General features: G+C 45.9%; 2 protein-coding genes across 6 annotated transcripts in view; one reads left to right on the plus strand and one right to left on the minus strand.

Moving 5' to 3' along the window:
* SH3GL1 (SH3 domain containing GRB2 like 1, endophilin A2) overlaps positions 1-4,015 on the minus strand; it is a 34,655-nt gene extending 30,640 nt beyond the window's left edge. For all 4 annotated transcript variants that reach the window (XM_053658315.1, XM_053658314.1, XM_037165139.2 and 1 more), the window contains exon 1: positions 3,740-4,015. In XM_053658315.1, the coding sequence (XP_053514290.1) occupies positions 3,740-3,784 (45 nt within the window). In that variant the 5' untranslated portion in view covers positions 3,785-4,015. The remainder of the gene's footprint in view (positions 1-3,739) is intronic.
* A 1,563-nt stretch (positions 4,016-5,578) lies between these two features.
* The window catches only part of CHAF1A (chromatin assembly factor 1 subunit A), a 32,027-nt gene continuing 18,163 nt past the window's right edge, over positions 5,579-19,442 (plus strand). For both annotated transcript variants that reach the window (XM_037165327.2, XM_053658689.1), the window contains exons 1-4: positions 5,579-5,764; positions 8,207-8,257; positions 8,866-9,722; positions 19,167-19,223. In XM_037165327.2, the coding sequence (XP_037021222.2) occupies positions 5,713-5,764; positions 8,207-8,257; positions 8,866-9,722; positions 19,167-19,223 (1,017 nt within the window). In that variant the 5' untranslated portion in view covers positions 5,579-5,712. The remainder of the gene's footprint in view (positions 5,765-8,206; positions 8,258-8,865; positions 9,723-19,166; positions 19,224-19,442) is intronic.

Genomic DNA, 19,442 nt, shown 5'->3' on the forward strand with positions numbered 1-19,442 from the left:
CATCCATCTGGCTCCTCTTTCTCAATTTAGAAATGACACTGTTACAAGTCTTTGAAATCAAGACCCTGTTTCAAGTCTTGACTGATGAAGAAACTGTCTCGTTCGATTCCCAGTCAGGGCACATGCCTGGGTTGGGGGCCAGGTCCCCAGTTGGGGGTGTATGAGATGCAACCGACTGATGTATTCCCTGCACACTGATGCTGCTCTCCCTTTCTTTCTTCCTCCCTTCTCCTCTCTCCTAAAAAAACAAAAACAAAAACCTGTTTCAAGCCCTGGTCAGGTAGTTCAGTTGGTTAGAGTGTCATCTGGATACACCGCGGTCAGGGCACATACAATAATCAACCAACAAATGCATAAGTAAGTGGAACAACAAATTGATTATTTCTCTCTCTTTCTTGAAAAATAAAGGAACCTGTGTCGAAGGAGGATTTCTCAACCTGGGTGCTACTGACATTTGGGGCCAGATAATTTTCTGTTGTGGGGAGGGCTGTCCTGTGCATTGCAGGGTATTTAGCAACCATCCCTGACCTCCACCCACTCGATGCCAATAGCGTTCTCTTCCCAAGGAGTGACTTTCAGGTTTTCATTACCTGTCTCGAACACTGCAAATGTCCCCAGGACGGTGCACGGGAGGAGATGAAAGAGAGCAGGGTTAGTCACCCTTGGCTGATACCAGATGCCAAAAGATACTCTGGGGTTCTAAAGATTTGGAAACTGGATGCTGAGTTTTATGTACATGTCCATCTGTGTATACATGGTTATTGTGTTTTATTTTTCTAAGGTTTTATTTATTTTTAGAGAGTGGAAGGGAAGGAGAAAGAGAGGAAGAGAAACATCAATGTGTGGGTGCTTCTCATGTGCTCCCCACTGGGGACACGGCCCACAACCCAGGTATGTGCCCTGACTGGGAATCGAACCGGTGACCCTTTGGTTTGCAGACCAGAGCTAAATCCACTGACCTACACCAGCCAGAGCTGGTTACTGTGTTTTAAAAACTGGGAAAGGGCCCTGGTCAATGGGTTGAGCACCAGCCTGTGAAGGAAAGGTTGCTGGTTAGATTCCTAGTCAGGGCACGTGCCTGGGCTGTGAGCCAGGTCCCCATTTGGGGGCATGCAAGAGGCGACTGATCGATGTATCTCCTGCACACTGATGTTTCTATTCCTCTCTTTCTCCCTCCCTTCTCCTCTCTCTGAAAGTAAATAAATAAAATCTTAAAACAAACCAAAAAAACCTGGGAAAAGGAGAAGGCTACCACAAGAATGGCCCAAATGGGATTTTTCTGGTATAATTGTCCTCACTTTTCTTGAACTTCAAGTGGGGTTTCTTAACTGTGCCACCACTGCAGGACATCTGGGGCCAGGGAACTCGGTCCTGGCAGCTGCTCAGCATATTGCAGCATGTTGAGCAGCATCTCTGGCCTCTGCCCACTAGACACCATTAGCAATCCAAGTTGTGACAATTAAAATGTTTCCTGATGTTCCCTGAAGGGCAGAAGTGACCCTGGTTAAAAAGCACTGTTCTACAGGAAGATAAATGTCCTCAAACCTTTTTGTCTAAAAAGGGGGATACATATACCCTTAGGCCAGATAAATGAGGCCAGTTGAGATCACTTGGTTTAAAGCATATTGCTTGTTCACACTGATAATTCAGTAAGTATTACTGCCCTAACAAAAGATGTTACTCTTCAACAAGCAACCCTATTCTGAGGGCAAAGAGAATGAAAAGGGGTGTTCCTAAGAGCAAGAAAAAGAAACTCACAGAGATGGACACGGCCAGATGAACAGTGAAAATGCTACAGGACTGTGGAAACTACTGCCTGAAAAAAAGGGGACACAGCCAGGGTGACTCTTGAGAGCACAACTCAACATGGAACTGACCAGGTTGCCAAGATGATTACTCTCAGATTAGGATGTGGCCCCTGCAGCAATTCTTTGGGGCTGGACCTCTGATAATAAATTACTTTCCAGGTTTCAAAGGGCTTCTCACACAGGTGTGAATGCAGGCTGTCCCCTGAGAGGAAAAGCTCTGGTGGCTGCCCTGAGAGGCCCAGTTAGTTCGGGATGGAATGTGCCACCAGCATGGGCCCCGGCAGCTGGGGACAGGGAAGAGAGGGCTTCCAGAGAGACCTGTCTACATGAGGGAACAAAGTAGTTCTGGAATCCTTCCAAGACCTATGGACACATCAGTCCTGCAGGAACAACTACATCAGGGCCCCAGACAGTGAGCAGCCTTCCCAGGTGCTCCAGCCAAGCACACGGAAGTCCGATGCCCGCTTGAGCAGGGTCTAGCCTAGGGCCAGGTCATGTAATTCCACCCTCTTAGGGCAAAAGGCTGCACTCTCAGCAATAATCCTAGAATCCTTCTAGATTGTCTCTCTTCCTCTAGGGTTCAGCCATCATGTGAGGTCTGCAGACAACTCCAAATGTCTTTAGCCCTAGACAACCACTAGTGTTGTGACTTTTCCATTTAAGGGATAAAAGATATCAGCTGTGTGTTCCTGGAGACTCATCTCCCTTCCCTCCCAATGGCCACCTTCAAATCGGGAGTATAGCTCAGTTTGCCAGCATGGCCTCAACAATTCCTAAGATTATCACTCGTTCCTCCATGAAGTCTACCCACACAACTCCACACCTAAGATTCATAACCTGGGACTCGGGGACCAATAGGGTTCAAGGACTCTTGGGCTTCTTGCCCCAGACTTTTAAAAACATCTATACAATCTGTGTCATGTAAAACACATATATTTTTGGATTCAGCATTCCACTTCTGGGAATTTATCCTACAAATCCAATACCCATTGTGAGCAAAGATATTCACTGTAGCAGAAGACTACTGGGAACAGTAGTCTTCTAAATCTAAACATCCATCAACTGAGGACTGGAAATTAATTTTGGTACACTTCATGGAATGAATACCAGGAACCTATTAGAAATATCCAAGAAGCTCCAGAGGTATGTTGAAGAGCAGTAATTCAGGGGGAGGGGGAAAGAGGTTTCGCCAGAGACATCGGGCAGCACCTGGAGACATTGGTGGTTGTCATGACTGGGGGTGCTCCTGGCATTGAGGGCATGGAAGCCACAGTGTTGCTCAACAGCCCCAGGTGCCCAGAACACTCCCTCCCAACAGTGTGTAACCCGAGGTGGAGAATTCCGATAGATTTAACCAAAAAAAGTACACAGGATTACGTAGACAATGCTACATGGCTTGTGTGTGCTTTTAAATGAAAGATACACATATCTTTGAAAAGAGACGTAGTCGTCAGTGACAGTCCTTGTCTCTGGGGAGAAGGTCTGAATGCCTGAGGCACGGGTGAGAAAATGAGTTTTCGCTCTACCTTTCCAACTTTGTACCGTGTCCTTCCAAAGAGTCTTTGTTGTTATTTTTCCTCCCCCTGGGCCATCTGGCAAGAATCCTGTTTCTTCCCCTAGTCTTTCCGCCTTTCCAGCCTTTTTAGAGAGGGGGGAAGGGGATCCACATCCCAGATCAACCTCTGGGGGTCTCTCTGCCCCACCCAAGAGGTCTATCCACCCTTCTCGAGGAGACTGGAGCCCACATGGTGGGCAGGGCCTGGGACACCTCGCAGGAATCCCCCGGTCTTCCTGGGCTCTCCCCACCCTGTGAAGACCGCGTGCCAACATCACCCCCTCGGTACCCACAGCCCTTCTCCCGAACCAGAGCCTGGCCTAACCTGGCTCCTCACTCCGGGAAGCCCCGACCAGGGGGCTCGCCTTCTGCTCACCTGGCTCGCCTTGTAGAACTGCTTCTTCAGCCCCGCCACCGACATTCTGCCTTTCGCTGTGGGACCTCCCGTCCGGACCCAGGGAACCGGAGGTACAGCGTAAGCGACAGGCTCCCAAGCGCTGCTGAGCCCCCGAGCGCCTCAACTGGCCCGGTCGGCGCCGCCTCCACAGCCCTCTAGCCAGCTCCGCGCCCGTCCGGGCGCAGCCTTAGCCTCTCTCGCGCCCGCGCGGCCAGGATATTACATGGCAACCGCACACTTCCGGCGACCGCCCGGTCTGAGCACGCGCGCGCGCGCGCGCCCTGCCGGCCAGAGAGCGCAAGCGCACTTCTCTTGCTGCGGGCTGGGGGGGGGGGGGGTCGAAATGGACGCTTCTGCCAGCTACTGGGCGGGAAGGAGTCTAGAGCGGCCATGGCTGCAGCAGCGACCCCTGGAGAAGTGGAGGTGGCTGTAACGTCATAAGAAAGGCGCTTAAATGTTTCTGGAGAAGTTGGACACTGGGTCTCAGCTATACCGATTTCCACCTCGCGTTTAGTCTCTCCCATCCCACTCCGAGCCCTGCCCTGTGTTCATTCATTCATTCAGTTGCCTAAGTCAGGCATCAGGGTGCCGCTTCTACCTCCTTTCCATTATCCCCACTGTCCTCTGCCCTGACAAAACCTTTGATTCCACCAGCTTCCTCTTTGGTGTGCCCACATTCGGGTTTTTCTTTCCAACTTATCTCCCATTTTGAACCCAGAAAGATGCTTCTGTAACACGATTCATATCAAAGTTCCCCGTTTGAAGTCCACCTACTACCCTCAATACATTCCCAACTTCCTAATATGGCCTACAAAACTTGCATAATTTGGCCCCCTCAATCCTCTGATTTCGGCGGCTCTCTTCCTCTTCTATAATCCCTGCTGCCTATGGGCCTTTGCTAATGTTTTTCCTCTCTTCCACATTCTTCCCTAATCTCCTCCATCGTTTGTGCTTAGCAAAGGAATCAATCTACTTGGAATATTCACACAAACACTTATTGAGTACCTTCTAATGTTACAGTCGATGATAGGTCCTGGGGATACAGTAATAAATGGTTCCTGCCCTCATGGAGGTAATGACAAAAACAGAAATTAATTCATAATAAAATGACAGGCAAACAAACATAACCTGTGACTGCTTACAAAAAAAAAAAAAAGAACGTTGTAGACACTTGTTTGGAGTAAGGGAGAAAAGTTCTCAATCTAAGATCTGAAAGTTAGGTAGAAATTAGCCAGGAAAAGAGCTGGGTAAAGTGTTTTCTAGGAGAGGAAACAGTGTGTGCAAAAATCCTCATGATGAAATCAGAAACATGTATTTCATTCATTCCCTCTGAATATATTTACAGCATATCAAATTCTTTAAAGCGCTGCCCAGATTTTATTCTTTGTTCATATAAAAAGTAATTTATAATCTTAATTGCTGTTGCTATATCTAGCCGATGTCCAATTAGGGTAAATTAAAAACTCCAGTCTTCATCTAAATTGCAGTTTCAGATTGTCACCAGTGCCCTACGTAAAAAGTTTTGTCTTGACGTAAAAGCCTGGTCCTCCCACCTACTGATCTACCCCATCCATTGCACTTAGCCAATCACAGTGTCGATCTTTTGGCTTGACACCTCCCGTCCCCAATCGCAGAACACCTTCTTCCCATCAGGCTGCCAAGAGAAAGCCCGCTCCTCTGCGGGAATATCAATAGGAGAGGTGAGGGGAGGAAGGGAAGCTACGGATCTCGCGAGGATTCTCCTTTCGGTGCTCATTTCCCGAGGCGGGACGTCATGTGATGCAGCCTCGTCCAATCGGTGCACGGGCTGCAGGGGTCGCCGCGGTTCCCGCCAAATACGAGCGCGGCGGCTGGGGCTGCAGCGGCGCGGGCGGGAGGGCGAGCATCAGCGGCCGCCGGACCGTAGCCCGCGCCTCCGCCGCCCCAAAGGACCTTGAGCCGCTGCCGGAACGATGCTGGAGGAGCCGGAGTGCGGGGCGCCGGGCGCCAGGGGAGGGGCCACAGGTCGGTTCGATCCCGCGCGGAGAGATAGTGGGGGCGCGGCGAGAGGCCTGTGTGGGCCGAGACATTGGCTTCGAGCAGAAGGTTGTCCCAGCCCCGGACCGATTCTCTGCGCCTGGTGTTTAGTTTGTGGGGTCGTTACAATCCCGAGAAAGGGGCTTGCGGTCCGAAGGGCGTCCTCCTTGACGTTATTGTTGCGGCCGGGACCATTTTATTTCTCCTGTGCTTTTGAGTTAGGTTCGGGGCCCTCTGCAGTGACGGGTCATTGTCGCCAGGAGGGAAAACTGAGATCCAGAGAGGCGAAAGGGCCAGCTCTAGAGGTTGTATTTGTGTTCTCTGAGCAAGTTTGACCCTGCAGAGACCCTGTGGCCGGGTGGGGAAACTGAGGCTCGGGGTCACATGGGCTCGGGGACAGAGCAACTGCTTCTGCAGGTCAGAGCAAGCCCAGGTAAGAGGTCTGGGTGGTAGGTATTGTCAGGAAGCTGAGACTCACGGGTTCTTGATCCTGTCGAGTATACAAGGTGAAGACCTTTCTCTTCCTATGTCTTGGGATGGGGTTTCCAGCACCTAGCAGGCCTCGGAAACATAGGGTGGTGAACCAAGGAAAACTAGACTGAGTTCTTTCCTGCCTGACTTCCATTTTATCCCTAGCACTTCGCACTATGCTTGCCTCATAGTAGGTGCTGACTAGGTAATGTGTTGACTGAGTTAAAGATTGGCAGGGACCTTAACTAGACTAATTCAGGATTTCTCAACTGCAGCACTATTGACATTTGGGGCCCTGTTGTGCACTTGAGGGTGCCAAGCAGTATCCCCAGTCTCTACCCATTAGATGCCAGTAGAAACCTCTCCTCCCCAGTCGTGACACCAGATGTGTCCAGATATTGCCAAGGGCATGGGCAGGGACGGGGGTTGGCAGAATCGCTGCTGTAATTGTTTTAAGATTTGGGGATTTTACAAAGAATTCAAATAAAGAAAGTTAGGTGGACTGACTGTCTTGGACAGTCATTTGACCCAGTAGGGGTGTTTATTTAAAAGTAAAAAAAAAAAAGCATCACCTGCTATGACCATACTATTATAAAATGAAAGGATAGTTTACCACTAAATAAAGTTAGAAAGGATGTGATATCAGAATAAAGAACTGTGGTCAGTTTGTGTGCAAGTGTGCGTTAATTGTACATGTGTACTTTTGTACAGTCCCTATCCCTGAATGGATCGTTTTTAGGTTGGCCTGAGGTAGCTTCTGGGCCCAGGTCACTTATGTTCTGTTTGCATCAAAGCTGGTAGCTCAGGACCACAGCAACAAATCCTTGTGATGATCCTAAAAGTAAGTTTAAGTGGCTAAAGATTGTGTATCCTTCGGTTGAGGGCGGGGGTGGGGGGGGGGATCCAGGTTTTTGGTAACTGAAAACTTGAGAATGAAACTGTATTAAAAGGAGGTATGAGCTTTCTGGGTACCTTAGATTTCAAGCTTAGAAGAGGGGAAGGCAGCCTCATCTATAGACAGCTGAGGTTTTTTGTTTGTTTGTTTGTTTTTCCAGAAAACCCAGGTCTACTTTTTAAAAATATTTACTTGTATATATCTTTTACAAAGCATAAGTAGATTGCCAAAAATCAACTCGATTTTTCCAAGCTACCTCTTCTGGTGGGTGTGAGCTTAAAGATATTATGACTATTTCTTCATCAGCTTTGATATTATTACTTAAGTTTTTTGGTGCAGGAAAACATTTTTTCCTTATTTGTTGACAGCGCTTCAGTTCTTCCTGCCTGGCAAGCTCAAAATGCTTAAGTTGTGTTACCTTCATAAACTCTTATTTAAAAGGAAAATAAACACTATTCTAACTTTATAGAGCTGGTTGAATTGAAGGTGGATGTTTTGAGACCCTATTAATAGTGATGTCAGTGATACAGTGTTTTCTTTCATCACTAGTTTTACTTACTCCCCTCTTCATTGTTGCTGTTACTGTATTCATTGATGTCCCCCTATGTGCCAGACTCTGGGTTAGGTGCTCCAGGTACAGTGTAAGATGTCCCTGCCATCACAGAGCTGCTGTTCTGTACAGGAGAAGACATAATAAACAACGTAAGTTTCAGAGCAATAAATGCCACAAGGAAAATAAACCAAGAAGGTATGACAGTGTTCAGGGCAGGATTTCTTAACCTATTAACATTTTGGGCCAGATAACTCTTAGTCACGGCGGGCTGTCCTGTGCCCTGTAGGATGTTAGCAATATCCTTGTCTTCCACTCTCTAGATGTGAGTAAACACCCTTCCCCCAAGGCATGACAACCCAAAGTGTCCCTACACATTGCCAGCTCCCTGGAGTGAAGTTGGCAGTCACTCAAACTGTATAACCACTTTGTACATACTAGGCGCTACTTATGTATTTGCTCTTTCATTATTTCCAGCATTTAAGAACTTACCTTTTGACTTTTTTATTCACAGCAATGGATTGCAAAGACAGACCGGCTTTTCCAGTAAAGAAGTTAATACAAGGTAACTTTCTGGGAATGGGTTAAATATTTGTTCCTATTTTATATCTTTCATTGTTTCCTCAATTATATTTTTAATTTCCCTTGAGCAGAGGTCATCTGTTGGAATCTTTAGCAGCAGTATCAAGAAGATGGGAGGGAAGAAGAACAATTACACTTTATATTGGAAGCCTGGGCACTCGTTTTATTACACTACCACTTCCCTAGGTTCCCAGGAGCAAATCCAGAGGTCTCTGCCTTTACAGCAGCCTTTCTCTACTTCAGTACTATTGATATTGTGTAATTTTTCGGGGTTGAGGGGCTGTCCTCACCTGAGCATATGTTTATTGATTTTTAGAGAGGGAGGGAGGTTGGGAAACATTGATATGAGAGAAGCATCAATTGGGTTGCCTCCCGTTTGCGCTCTGACCAGAGATCGAACTCAAACCTAGGCATGTGCCCTTACTGGGAATCAATCCCACACCTATCGTGTATGGGACGACACTCCAATCAACTGAACCACCTGGCCAGGGCAAAGTTTGATCATTTTTTAGTCTGAGGAATGTTAAAGTATAGATCAATTGTCACTCTTCACACTTGCACTGTAAAGACAGTCTCCTCTCTTCATTTTAGCTCGTCTGCCCTTCAAGCGCCTGAATCTTGCCCCAAAGGAGAAAACCAAGGACGCTTCAGACAACACCAGAAGCTCTCCAAGTGCTTCTGCACAAAGTCAAGTCTCTGATGTGGAAGCCTCTTTGGACAACTTGGAGAACAACTTTCATATAGGTTCTGACATAGATTTTAGTCCAAAACTTGTCAATGAGAAGGGTCCCTTAGATAACTTTTTAGGAAGTAGAGTCGAAAAAAATATTGGCAAGACCACAGTCATCGATTTGACGAAGGACTCGAGTGACCAACCAAAGGACGTTGTGGCCTACAGTAAACTGAATTCTGCAGCCTATCCCCCCTTGAAGGAGGCTGTAAATGGGGTCAGAGAAGCTGAAGGTGAGGGGCTGCTGCCGAAGGTTAGTCAGAAGGACAAGCTGGCATTTCCCGAGGAGACTCTTGTAGCCATTCCATACAAAACAGAAAAGGAGGGTACTGGCTCAGGGGGCACAGAGAGGAGCGGAGACAGGCAGAAAGCACCTCAAAGCTGCCTTACATTGACAGATGGTCTGAGAATGTGCTCAGAGAGGGACCAGGACGGTTGGAGTGAAGCCGGGGACATCTTGTTCAAAAGGAAGGTGCCCGTGGTGGTCTTGCAGGATATCCTGGGTATGAAACCTGCAGCTGAGTTCCCAGCGACTCCTCTGGACCAGGGCATGCCCTCTGAGAGTGACATGCTGGACTCTGGTCCCGAAGAAGACTCTGTCCTCAGCCATTCGTCCTTGAGCTCTTCCTCTCCTACCAGCTCACCTGAGGGGTGGTCTGCTTCTGAACATCAGCACAGCAGCCCTAGTCCCTTCCCCACCCCCACGTCTGTCCGCAGAGTGAGTATCTCCCCAAATCCCGGCATGTCAGGGCCAATGACACTTCTCTTCCGGCCCCTTTTCCCATGGGGGCATAGTGTCCTCCTGTGCTTCGTAGTCGAGTGAGTAGGACAGCAAACTAAGTCTTGTAACTTCCGATGCAGAATTTTGACTTTTTGTTTTCTGATATCAAAGACTGTTAGAGGTATTGAGTGATGTGTACCATACACTGAGACGTGTTGGTGGCTGGTTTAATCGCCGGTATGTCTAGGCCGTACGGGTAGGCTTTGTTGTTCACACCTGGTTCGTGGTTGGTCAGTCTAGCCATTTTAGGAAACCAAGGCAGCAAGCAGGACACTGTAATCCTCCGTGTCAGACACTAGTGTCAGCTCCCTCCATTCCTTCTCGTTATGACACAGGCTTGTAAAGGTGTGGGTGGTAAAGAGTCAGCATTGGTGAAGAGACCCCAAGACAGCAGGAAGACTAAAATGGGGAGTTCTGTAGAGTCAGCTCTTGTCAGCATGGCCACCGTCTTACACACTCACTCAGGGCACTAGGAACAAAAGAAGGAGAAAGCTGGCTCTGTTTTTAAGTACCCCAGGACGATGGCCTTGTCACTGGTTTCTGACCAGCACAGTGGCAAATGTCACTGTTCTCATCTATCCTTGGGGTGTTGTGGGTAAAACCAGAAAAATCTATTGAGAATCCCAAAGTGTGTCTAACGGTGTTTTGGTTTTATGGAACTTTTGTTTGTTTCTCCAATTTGATATGTGTATAAGATTTTATACATATAAAATTGGATCCTGGGCTGGGTTTTAATTTGACCATAGCCATCAACCTTGATTACTTTCTGAACTTTAATCTCTGAAGAATTAATTGTTTTTCTAGACAATTCCATTTCTTTCTTTTTTTTTTTTTTAATTTATTGATTTTTTTTTTCCTTCGGAGAGAAAAACATCAATTTGTTGTTCCGCCCACTCAGGCATCCATTGGTTGCTTCCTGTATGTGCCCTGACCAGGCACGGAGCCCACAGCCTGGGCGTATTGGGCCGACAGTCTAAGCAGCGGAGCTACCCCTGCCAGGGCAGGTTGCATCTCTTGTTTTTCATCTCTTGAGTATAAGGGAAAATGGCTTTCTCCACAGGTTCACAAAAGATCAAGAGTGGAGCGAGCTTTTTTCTTCTAAGTTTCTCAGTGCGGCAGACAACTATACATTTTTAAACTTCTGCCTGAGCTATGACTCACGCTCAGGGCAGTGTGCCCCTCTTGCTGTAATCTGTATTGTTTTTTCCGTCTAGGCGGTTGAAGTCCTTCCAGGCCGCTGCTCATCCTTTTTAGAACTAACATGTCACGTGATGTGTCATAGCTGGTTAGCCTGGAGAACAGGACATTACACGTGTTTCCATTTTTTTTTAAGATTTTTTTTTATTTTTAGAGAGAGGGGGAGGGAAGGAGAAAGAGAGGGAAAGGAACATCAATGTGTGGTTGCCCCTCACTTGCCCCCAGTTGGGGGCCTGGCCCACAACCCAGGCATGTGCCCTTATCAGGAATTGAACCTGCAACCCTTTGCTTCAAAGGCTGGCACTCAATCCACGGAGCCACACCAAGTGGGGCTGTTTCCATTCTTAATAGCTTCATTAAGTATATTTTTATGACCAAAGCCAAGCCTGAGAATTGGGAGGTCACACAGTTGGGCATTGTCACGCAACAATTTTTTCTGTCCACTGGCCCAAATGGCTCTGAGACAGCTGTGCATAGGAACCAAATGTGCTCATTTTGGGAAATCCTGCATCTGAGGTGCTAGTTCTTACTCTTAACACAGGCTTGGAGTTGTGCCGTGCTCGAGAAGGTATCGTTCTCATAGCTGCTCCAGAGCCTGTGGCAGAAAATTGCCCCAGGTGGACCCTTGCGTGGGAGGAGTGGAAATGGAGCCCCCTGATGATGGGTGACACCAGAGGTGTGAGAGTGGAGTGAAGTGATTGTCAGGAGCATCTGGGTGCTGTGATGGCAGGACTTCCTGAGAGCAGAGCTGAAGACCACCTCCAACCACGCATACACATACAGCTCTTTAGTTTATCTCCTTACCTTTTGGGAGTACTGGATTTCCTAATTTGCTCATGTCTTTTGTGGTTAGTATGTAATTCAATCAGCTTTCCCTGCCTTGGCATTTGAGATTTTCCTGATCCCTATCACTGTGGGGAAAACATTTGTTTCTCCATTTTCCCTCCACCTGCTTTTCAGATTGTAGGCACTGGCTGGAAGCTTGCAGATTGCTTCCTATTACCATGTAACGTGTGTGGCTTTTACTGCACTCGGTTAGTCCTGGAGTTGGTACCTCTGTGTTTGGGAACTCCTCTCTTGTGTGTGTTGTTGTTTTAGGGGTTTTGTTTTCTTTGTGGGGGGCCTTGTTAAAATGCAGGTCCTGTTGTCCCTTCCCAGTGGTCCAGAGACTCTCACTTTGAAAAACCATAGTGTAGAACATGTTTTCCGATAATCCCAGAGTCTTTGGACTAATAAGAGTTTTTATTTAGCATTAGAGCTTTTTAGCATTACAACCATTTCCCAAGCTTGTTGGCAATGAGGTAATACAAATTATTCCACAGTGAAAATGTTGACACAGTTGAGTTACTGGAATTTCTGCCTTGCTTCTGTACAGATGAGCCCAGATTGCTGGAACTTTTTCCCAATATAATTTTAATTTTACGAGTATTAAATTATCCACGTTAAACAAAAAATTCTTGCCTTAGCTTGTGTGGCCTAGTGGTTTGAGTGCTGGCCTGCATACCAAAGGGTCACCGGTTCAATTCCCAGTTGGGGCACATGCTTGATTTGCAGGCCAGGTTCCCAGTGTGGGGCAAGCAAAAGGAAACCACACATTAAAGCTTCTCTCACTCTTTTTTTCTCCCTTCTCCTCCCTAAAAATATAAGTAAAAAATTTTAAAACAAAAACAAAAAATTCTTGTCCTGGCCAAGTGGCTCAGGTGGTTGGTTGGTGCATTATCTTGAACATTAAAAGGCTGCAGATCTTATTCCCAGTCAGGACACATACAAAGTTTGTGGGTTCAATCCCTGGTTTGGGTGTGCGAATGGGAGGCAACCCATGGATGTCTCTCTCTATCTCTATCTTTCTCTTTCTCCCCTTCCCTCCTTCCCTCTCTCTGAAGTCAAAAAACATCCTCAGGTGAGGGTTTTTAAAAAATCATTAAAACATGACAGTCCTTTTTGGTCTCCTTTTTCTCCCCCAGGTTGTCATTATCGTCTTCTATTTATAGTGTATTTGAGAGATCACTTAGGAATACACAGTACCTTTTTGTTTATGTGAACATATACCGTAAGTTCGTTTATTTTTCAGTGGAAGATGCCTCATATTTTGGGTTGGGAGGAGGTGTCTCTCTAACTGCCTGTGGTGTGGCTGTGCTGCCCTTCACAAAGTCAGCCTCACCGAGGGAGATTTCTGTTCTCCCTAATTCTCAGCCTGGACAGAACAATAATTGTAATGAATTTCCTTCTACTTGTTTTCCAAGGCTGTTCAGTCAGTAGCTTTGCAGGTTGCCCTTGAATAATTTTCCCCCCTCGCCCTGAAATATGGCTGGACCAGTGTGGGTGTGTCTCTTCCCTCTGCCTCCTCCCTGCTGTTAGGTTTTGTTTTGTTTTGTTTTTAAGATTTTATTTATTTATCTTTAGAGGGGAAGGGAAGGAGAGAGGGAGAGAAACATCAATGTACGGTTGCCTTTCGTGCGTCCCCTGCTGGGAACTGGCCTGCAGGGAACTGGCCTGTAACCCCAGTATGTGTCCTGACTGGGAATCGAACCGCGATTGTCTGGTTCGAAGGCCCGCACTCAATCCACTGAGCTACACCAGTCAGGGCTGCTGTTAGGTTTTTTAAATGCTGCTTCTGAGCCCATCCAAACCAGCATCTCCTCCTGTCATTCGCTGTTTGTCTGCTTTGAGTTTAGAAATTAGATCTCCAGAGTAAATTGGCTCTGAGAGGATTCTCCTGAATAAAATCAGGAATTTTAGCCCTGGCTGGTGTAGCTCAGTGGATTGAGCGCTGGCCTGTGAACCAAGCAACCATGGTTGGATTCCCAGTTAGGGCACATGCCTGGGTTGCAGGCCAGTTCCCAGCAGGGGACACACGAAGGCAACCGTACATTGATATTTCTCTCCCTCTCTGCTCTTCCCCTCTAAAGATAAGTAAATAAAATATTTTTAAAAATCAGGAATTTTAATGTGCAGACACGTTAAATCTGCTGGGACTGGAGGTAGTTTGTACGTGTTTCAGGGACCCTGGGTCATGTTTTTGGCAGCTGTGTTCCTGATGGATAAAATGCATGGCACATTATTATTTTTTCTTTTTTTAAATTTATTTAACTATTGTTCAAGTACAGTTTTGTGTTTTTTTACTCCCATCCCAGCCCAACCCCCCCCCCCCAATTTTTTTTAAAGATTTTATTTGTTTTTAGAGAGAGGGGAAAGCAGGGAGAAGGAAAACATCAATGTGTGGTTGCCTCTCATCACCCCCCACCGAGGACCTGGCCTACAACCCAAGCATGTGCCCTGACTGGGAATCGAACCAGTGACCCTTCGGTTTGCAGGCTGGCACTCAGCCACTGAACCACAACAGCTAGAGCTGGCACATGATTTTGAGAGAGTTCTATAGATCTAGTGCCATGTCATAAAGATAAAATTGTATCGGACCAATAAGGTCCTCCCAAATGTCTGGTGAAGCAGTAGAGGTACTGGTCTCATATGTTATTGATTGATTGATTGATTATATATGTAGAGAGAGGGAGAAATGTCGATTCATTCATTATTCCACTGATTTGTGCATCATTGGTTGATTCTTGTATGGGTTCTGACCAGGAATCAGGCCCACAACCTCGGCATATTTGGGTAGTGCTCTAACCAAGTGAGCTACCCAGCCAAGGCCAGTAGAGATACTGGTTTTATATTACATTGTCATTGCTGAGGTTGTTGGGTATCATTAAGGAGGCTTCTGATAGTCGTGTTAACTTTAGTATTCCCAGACTCACAGCAAAGGAGAAACAATGTAAAAGGCACTAGGTTCTGCAGCTGAATTCCACGAGTGTGGGCAAGACTAAATATGCCCTTTCTGCCTGCTCTCCAATACTTTTATGTGGGAATCTGACAATCACATTCACTATAATCTTTGAACACAAAGAGCAATGATATAGCAAAGTAAAAATTCTGATGTTAAATCCTTTACTGTGGAGGGGGAAGCCCATAGACTTGGCAGGCAAAGTGGATTCTGAACAGGCAGGTGCTTTTTTTTAAGCTCTTGGAGATGGTTTTGGTAACTGGCATTTCCTTTGGCACGTGCTCCTTGGGCACAGTCTCAGCAGCGTTTGAATTCCTGCCAACACATGGCTTTCAGGTCACTGCTCAACCCTTTCCTATAAAAAGGCTGAGTCCAGAAAGAACTTGGTATGTCAGATAAGAAGGATGCCCTCTTGAGGCTATTTATCTGTTTCATTTTGTAAGAGTTCGTAGTCAGGGCAGAGGCTCCCCCAGATAGAGAAATCACAGCTACATAGTTTTGTCAATATGTCAAGCCATCTTAAGAGAAGAGGACCTTTGGTTTACCAGCTCCACTTCAGCTGCATTTTTTGGCTGCCTGTCCAAGTCTGAACTCACTCCCTACTGCCCTTCAGCCTAGTGGGTTGGTTGTCAGGGCTCCCTGCTCTGGAGAGAGCTTGGGCCAGTTAGTCTAAACTCCTGTTCATATTTTGATCTGGTGCCATTTGGCCAACATGGTGCGTGAATCCAATTGTGTGTCTTGGGAAGTCCTTGTCAGCATGCTCAGTTTGAGGCAGGGTGGTAGAGGATGTTAAGCTCTAGAACATAGTGGTTCTAGGTCAGACTGCCTTCTCTGGTACATTGATCTTTTATTCTGGAGCTTTCACTCTGCACTGTAAAAAGCAGAACTGCACCAGGCAAAGAGCACAGATTGGTGGCCCACGGGAACCCTGCCCACTAACATGTTTTATTTAATTCATATAGTATTAGTTTTTATTAGTTTTTATTTTCCTTTTCCTTTTTTAAAATATATTTTATTGATTATGCTATTACAATTGTCCCATTTTCATCCCTTTATTCCCCTTCACCCTGCACACCCCCTCCCACCCACATTCTCCCTCTTTAGTTCATGTCCATAGGTCATACATGTAAGTTTTTTGGCTTCCACATTTCCTGTACTATTCTTAACCTCCCCCTGTCTGTTTTCTACCTACCATTTATGCTGCTTATTCTGTGTACCTTTTCCCCCTCTATCCCCCTCCCACTCCCCTGTTGATAACCTTCCATGTGATGTCCATTTCTGTGGTTCTGTTCCTATTCTAGTTTGCTTTTTTTTTTAGGTGTAGTTGTTAATAACTGAGTTTGCTGTCATTTTACTGTTTATATTTTTTATCTTCTTTTTCTCAGATAAATTCTGTTAACATTTCATATAATAAGGGCTTGGTGATGATGAACTTCTTTACTTGACCTTCTCTGAGAAGCGCTTTATCTGCCCTTCCATTCTAAATGAAAGCTTTGTTGGATAGAGCAATCTTGGGTGTAGGTCCCTGCCTTTCATGACTTGGAATACTTTTTTCTAGTCCCTTCTTGCCTATAAGGTCTCTTGAGAAATCAGCTGACAGTCTTATGGGCACTCCTTTGCAGGTAATTGTCTCCTTTTCTCTTGCTGCTTCTAAGATTCTCTCCTTATTTTTTAAAAGATTTTATTTATTTATCTTTAGAGGGGAAGAGAAATATCAATGTATGGTTGCCTCTCACGCATCCCCTGCTGGGAATTGGCCTGCAACTCAGGCATGTGCCCTGACTGGGAATTGAACCGCAGTTGTTTGATTCGCAGGCCCATGCTCAATCCACTGAACTACACCAGCCAGGACCTCCTTATTTTTAATCTTGGGTAGTATAACTATGATGTGCCTTGGTGTGTTCCTCCTTGGGTCCAACTTCTTTGGGATTCTTTGAGCTTTCTGGACTTCCTGGAAGTCTATTTCCTTTGCCAGATTGGGAAAGTTCTCCTTTATTATTTGTTCAAATAAGTTTTCCACTTGTTGCTCTTCTTCTTCTCCTTCCGGTACCCCTATAATTCAGATGTTGGAACGTTTAAAGATGTCCCGGAGGTTCCTAAGCCTCTTCTCATTTTTTTAAATTCTTGTTTCTTCATTCTTTTCTGATTGGATGTTTCTTTCTTCCTTCTGGTCCACTCCATTGATTTGAGGCCCAGTTTCCTTCCCATCACTGTTGGTTCCCTGTACATTTTCCTTTATTTCACTTAGCATAGCCTTCATTTTTTCATCTAATTGGCAACCAAGTTCAACCAGTTCTTCTGTGAGCATCCTTATTACCAGTGCTTTGAACTGTGCATCTGATAGGTTGGCTCTCTCTTCGTTGCTTAGTTGTATTTGTTCCGGAGCTTTGATATGTTCTTTCATTTGGGCCTTTTTTTTTTTTTTTTCCTCATTGTGCCTCTTACGTAGTGAGGGGTGGGGCCTTAGGTGTTCACCTGGGCAGGGTAACCCATATCGCTGCATTGTCACACAGTGTGTGGGGAAGGGGTCTGAGAGGTAACAGTGCCACTTGCTCTATTCTCTGACGGTTTTCAGTCACTTCCCCCACTACCCACAATCAAACTGGGTCCTTCTGGTGCTGATTCCCCAATGGGTGGGCTTGTATAGGTTCGAACACCCTGTATGTCTCTCCAACGAACTGTCCTGTGAGGCCAGGAGTTTCTCCCACTGCCGCCTCAACCTCCACAGGTGTTTTCAGTTGGTGGTTTGGGGCTTTATTCCCCTGTGCTGGGACCCCAGGTTGCAAGATCTGTTTCACTCCCTGGCTTTATGTTCCTGGTTTATCTGCACTCACATGTGGGACCGCCCAGTCCACCAGCCGCTACCTTGCCATGAGTCCTCTCCGCCAGGCTGCCTGTCTCCACCCCTCCCATCCATCCGGATGAATGTGTCTTCTTTAACTCCTTAGTTGTTTGGCTTCTATACAGTTCTATTTTCTGTCAGTTTTGGTTGTTTTTTGTTTTTAAGTTGTTGTCGGTTTTTTGGTTGTGCTAGGAGGCACAGTGTGTCTACCTGTGCCTTCATCTTCCCTTTTTTTTGTATCCTCCTTAGGCATTCCTTTTTTTCCCCTCTTTAATCTAGATTTGTATTTGTTTGTTTATTTATTTCACTTATTTTTTTTTTAGAGAGAGTGGGGAATGGAAGCGAAAGGAGAGAAACATCGATGTGTGAGAGAGACACTGATTGGTTGCTTCTCATCTGTGCCCCAGCCAGGGACTTAGCCTGCAACACAGGCAGGTGCCCTGACTGGGAATTAAACCAGCTAGCTTTTGGTTCACAGGTGGTGCTTGAGCTGTCTCAGGCAGGCTGCTATTTTTTTGTTACTGATTTTAGAGAGAAAGGAAGGGAGAGAGAAAGAAACACTGACTTGCTGTTCCACCCATTCATGCGTTCACTGGTTGACTCCTGTCTGTGCCCTGATTGGGGTTGAACCTGCAACCTTGGCTCACTGGGCAGTGCTCCAACCAGCTGACTTACCTGGCCAAGGCCACATAGTGTTACTTTTTAAATATTACCTACAAAATTCACATAAAATTGACAATTCTCTCTTGGGAGTTGCCTGTAAGAGCTCCATCCCCTTTGGCCAGGGTGCATCATCTCTAGTTGGCTGCAAATCTTACCACTGCACATCATCTGCATTGCTTTTATTCTCCAGCTCACCATGTTTTCCTTGTGGTTGGCGTCTGTCATTCATTTGTGTCTGTCACTCCACATTTCCCCTTATCCCCAGATGCACACGTGTGTAAGTCATTGAAGTATATGATATGACCCTCCTCTAAGACATTTTATAGTGGAAACCATAAAATGTATGAATTCTGGATGGTAGAAACTGGTTAGAAAGGTTTTCATTTTTCTTGTCATGCAAAGTTCTTTTTTTTTTTTCCTTAAGATTTTATTTATTTATTTTTTTTAGAGAGAGGGAAAGGGAGAGAAACATTGATCAGTTGTCTCTTGCTTACCCTCAACTGGGGACTTGGCCTGCAACCCAGGCATGTGCCCTGACCTGGAATCAAACCAGTGACCTTTCTGTTTGTAGGGTGGAGGTCAGTCCATATAAGCCAGAGCAAGAAGTTTTTTTTTAATTTTCAGAAAGAGAAAGAGAAACATCAATTTGTTGTTCTACTTATTTATGTAATCATTGTTTTTTTTCCTTGTATGTGCCCTGACTGGGGATTAAACCTGCAACCTTGATGTATCAGGATGATACTGTAACCAATTGATCTACCTGGCCAGGGCCACAAAGGAGTTCTTAATAGTGTGTGTCTCTTGTTTCCTTCTTTTCCCTGCCCCTCAGGACTGTGCAGTGTGTTACAGTGACTGAAACCACCCACGTTTAAAGATACATGATACATGCCTTTTGTTTCAGATAACTAAGAACTTGGTCAAAGGTTCTGCTGAGAAGAACAAGATGAAACTACAAAGAGTAAGACATTTTCCCTGATACAGAAAATTAACCGACTGTGCTTTTTGCGTTAAATATAAGCTAAACCCTTTGCGCTTCCCTCAGTCCTGTTTTTACTTCTCCCAGTTTATCCTGACCCTCTTTGAGACTCTTGCTTTATTTTACATAACTGGGCATCATAGATTGCATCATTTTTAACTTTGCTGAAGCCTGTCTTTGCATGTAGCCTTTCTAAGCTAT

This window comes from Artibeus jamaicensis, unplaced genomic scaffold (assembly GCF_021234435.1).
Source record: "Artibeus jamaicensis isolate MK-2021 breed Jamaican fruit bat unplaced genomic scaffold, CSHL_Jam_final scaffold_537, whole genome shotgun sequence".
Lineage (NCBI taxonomy): Eukaryota > Metazoa > Chordata > Mammalia > Chiroptera > Phyllostomidae > Artibeus > Artibeus jamaicensis.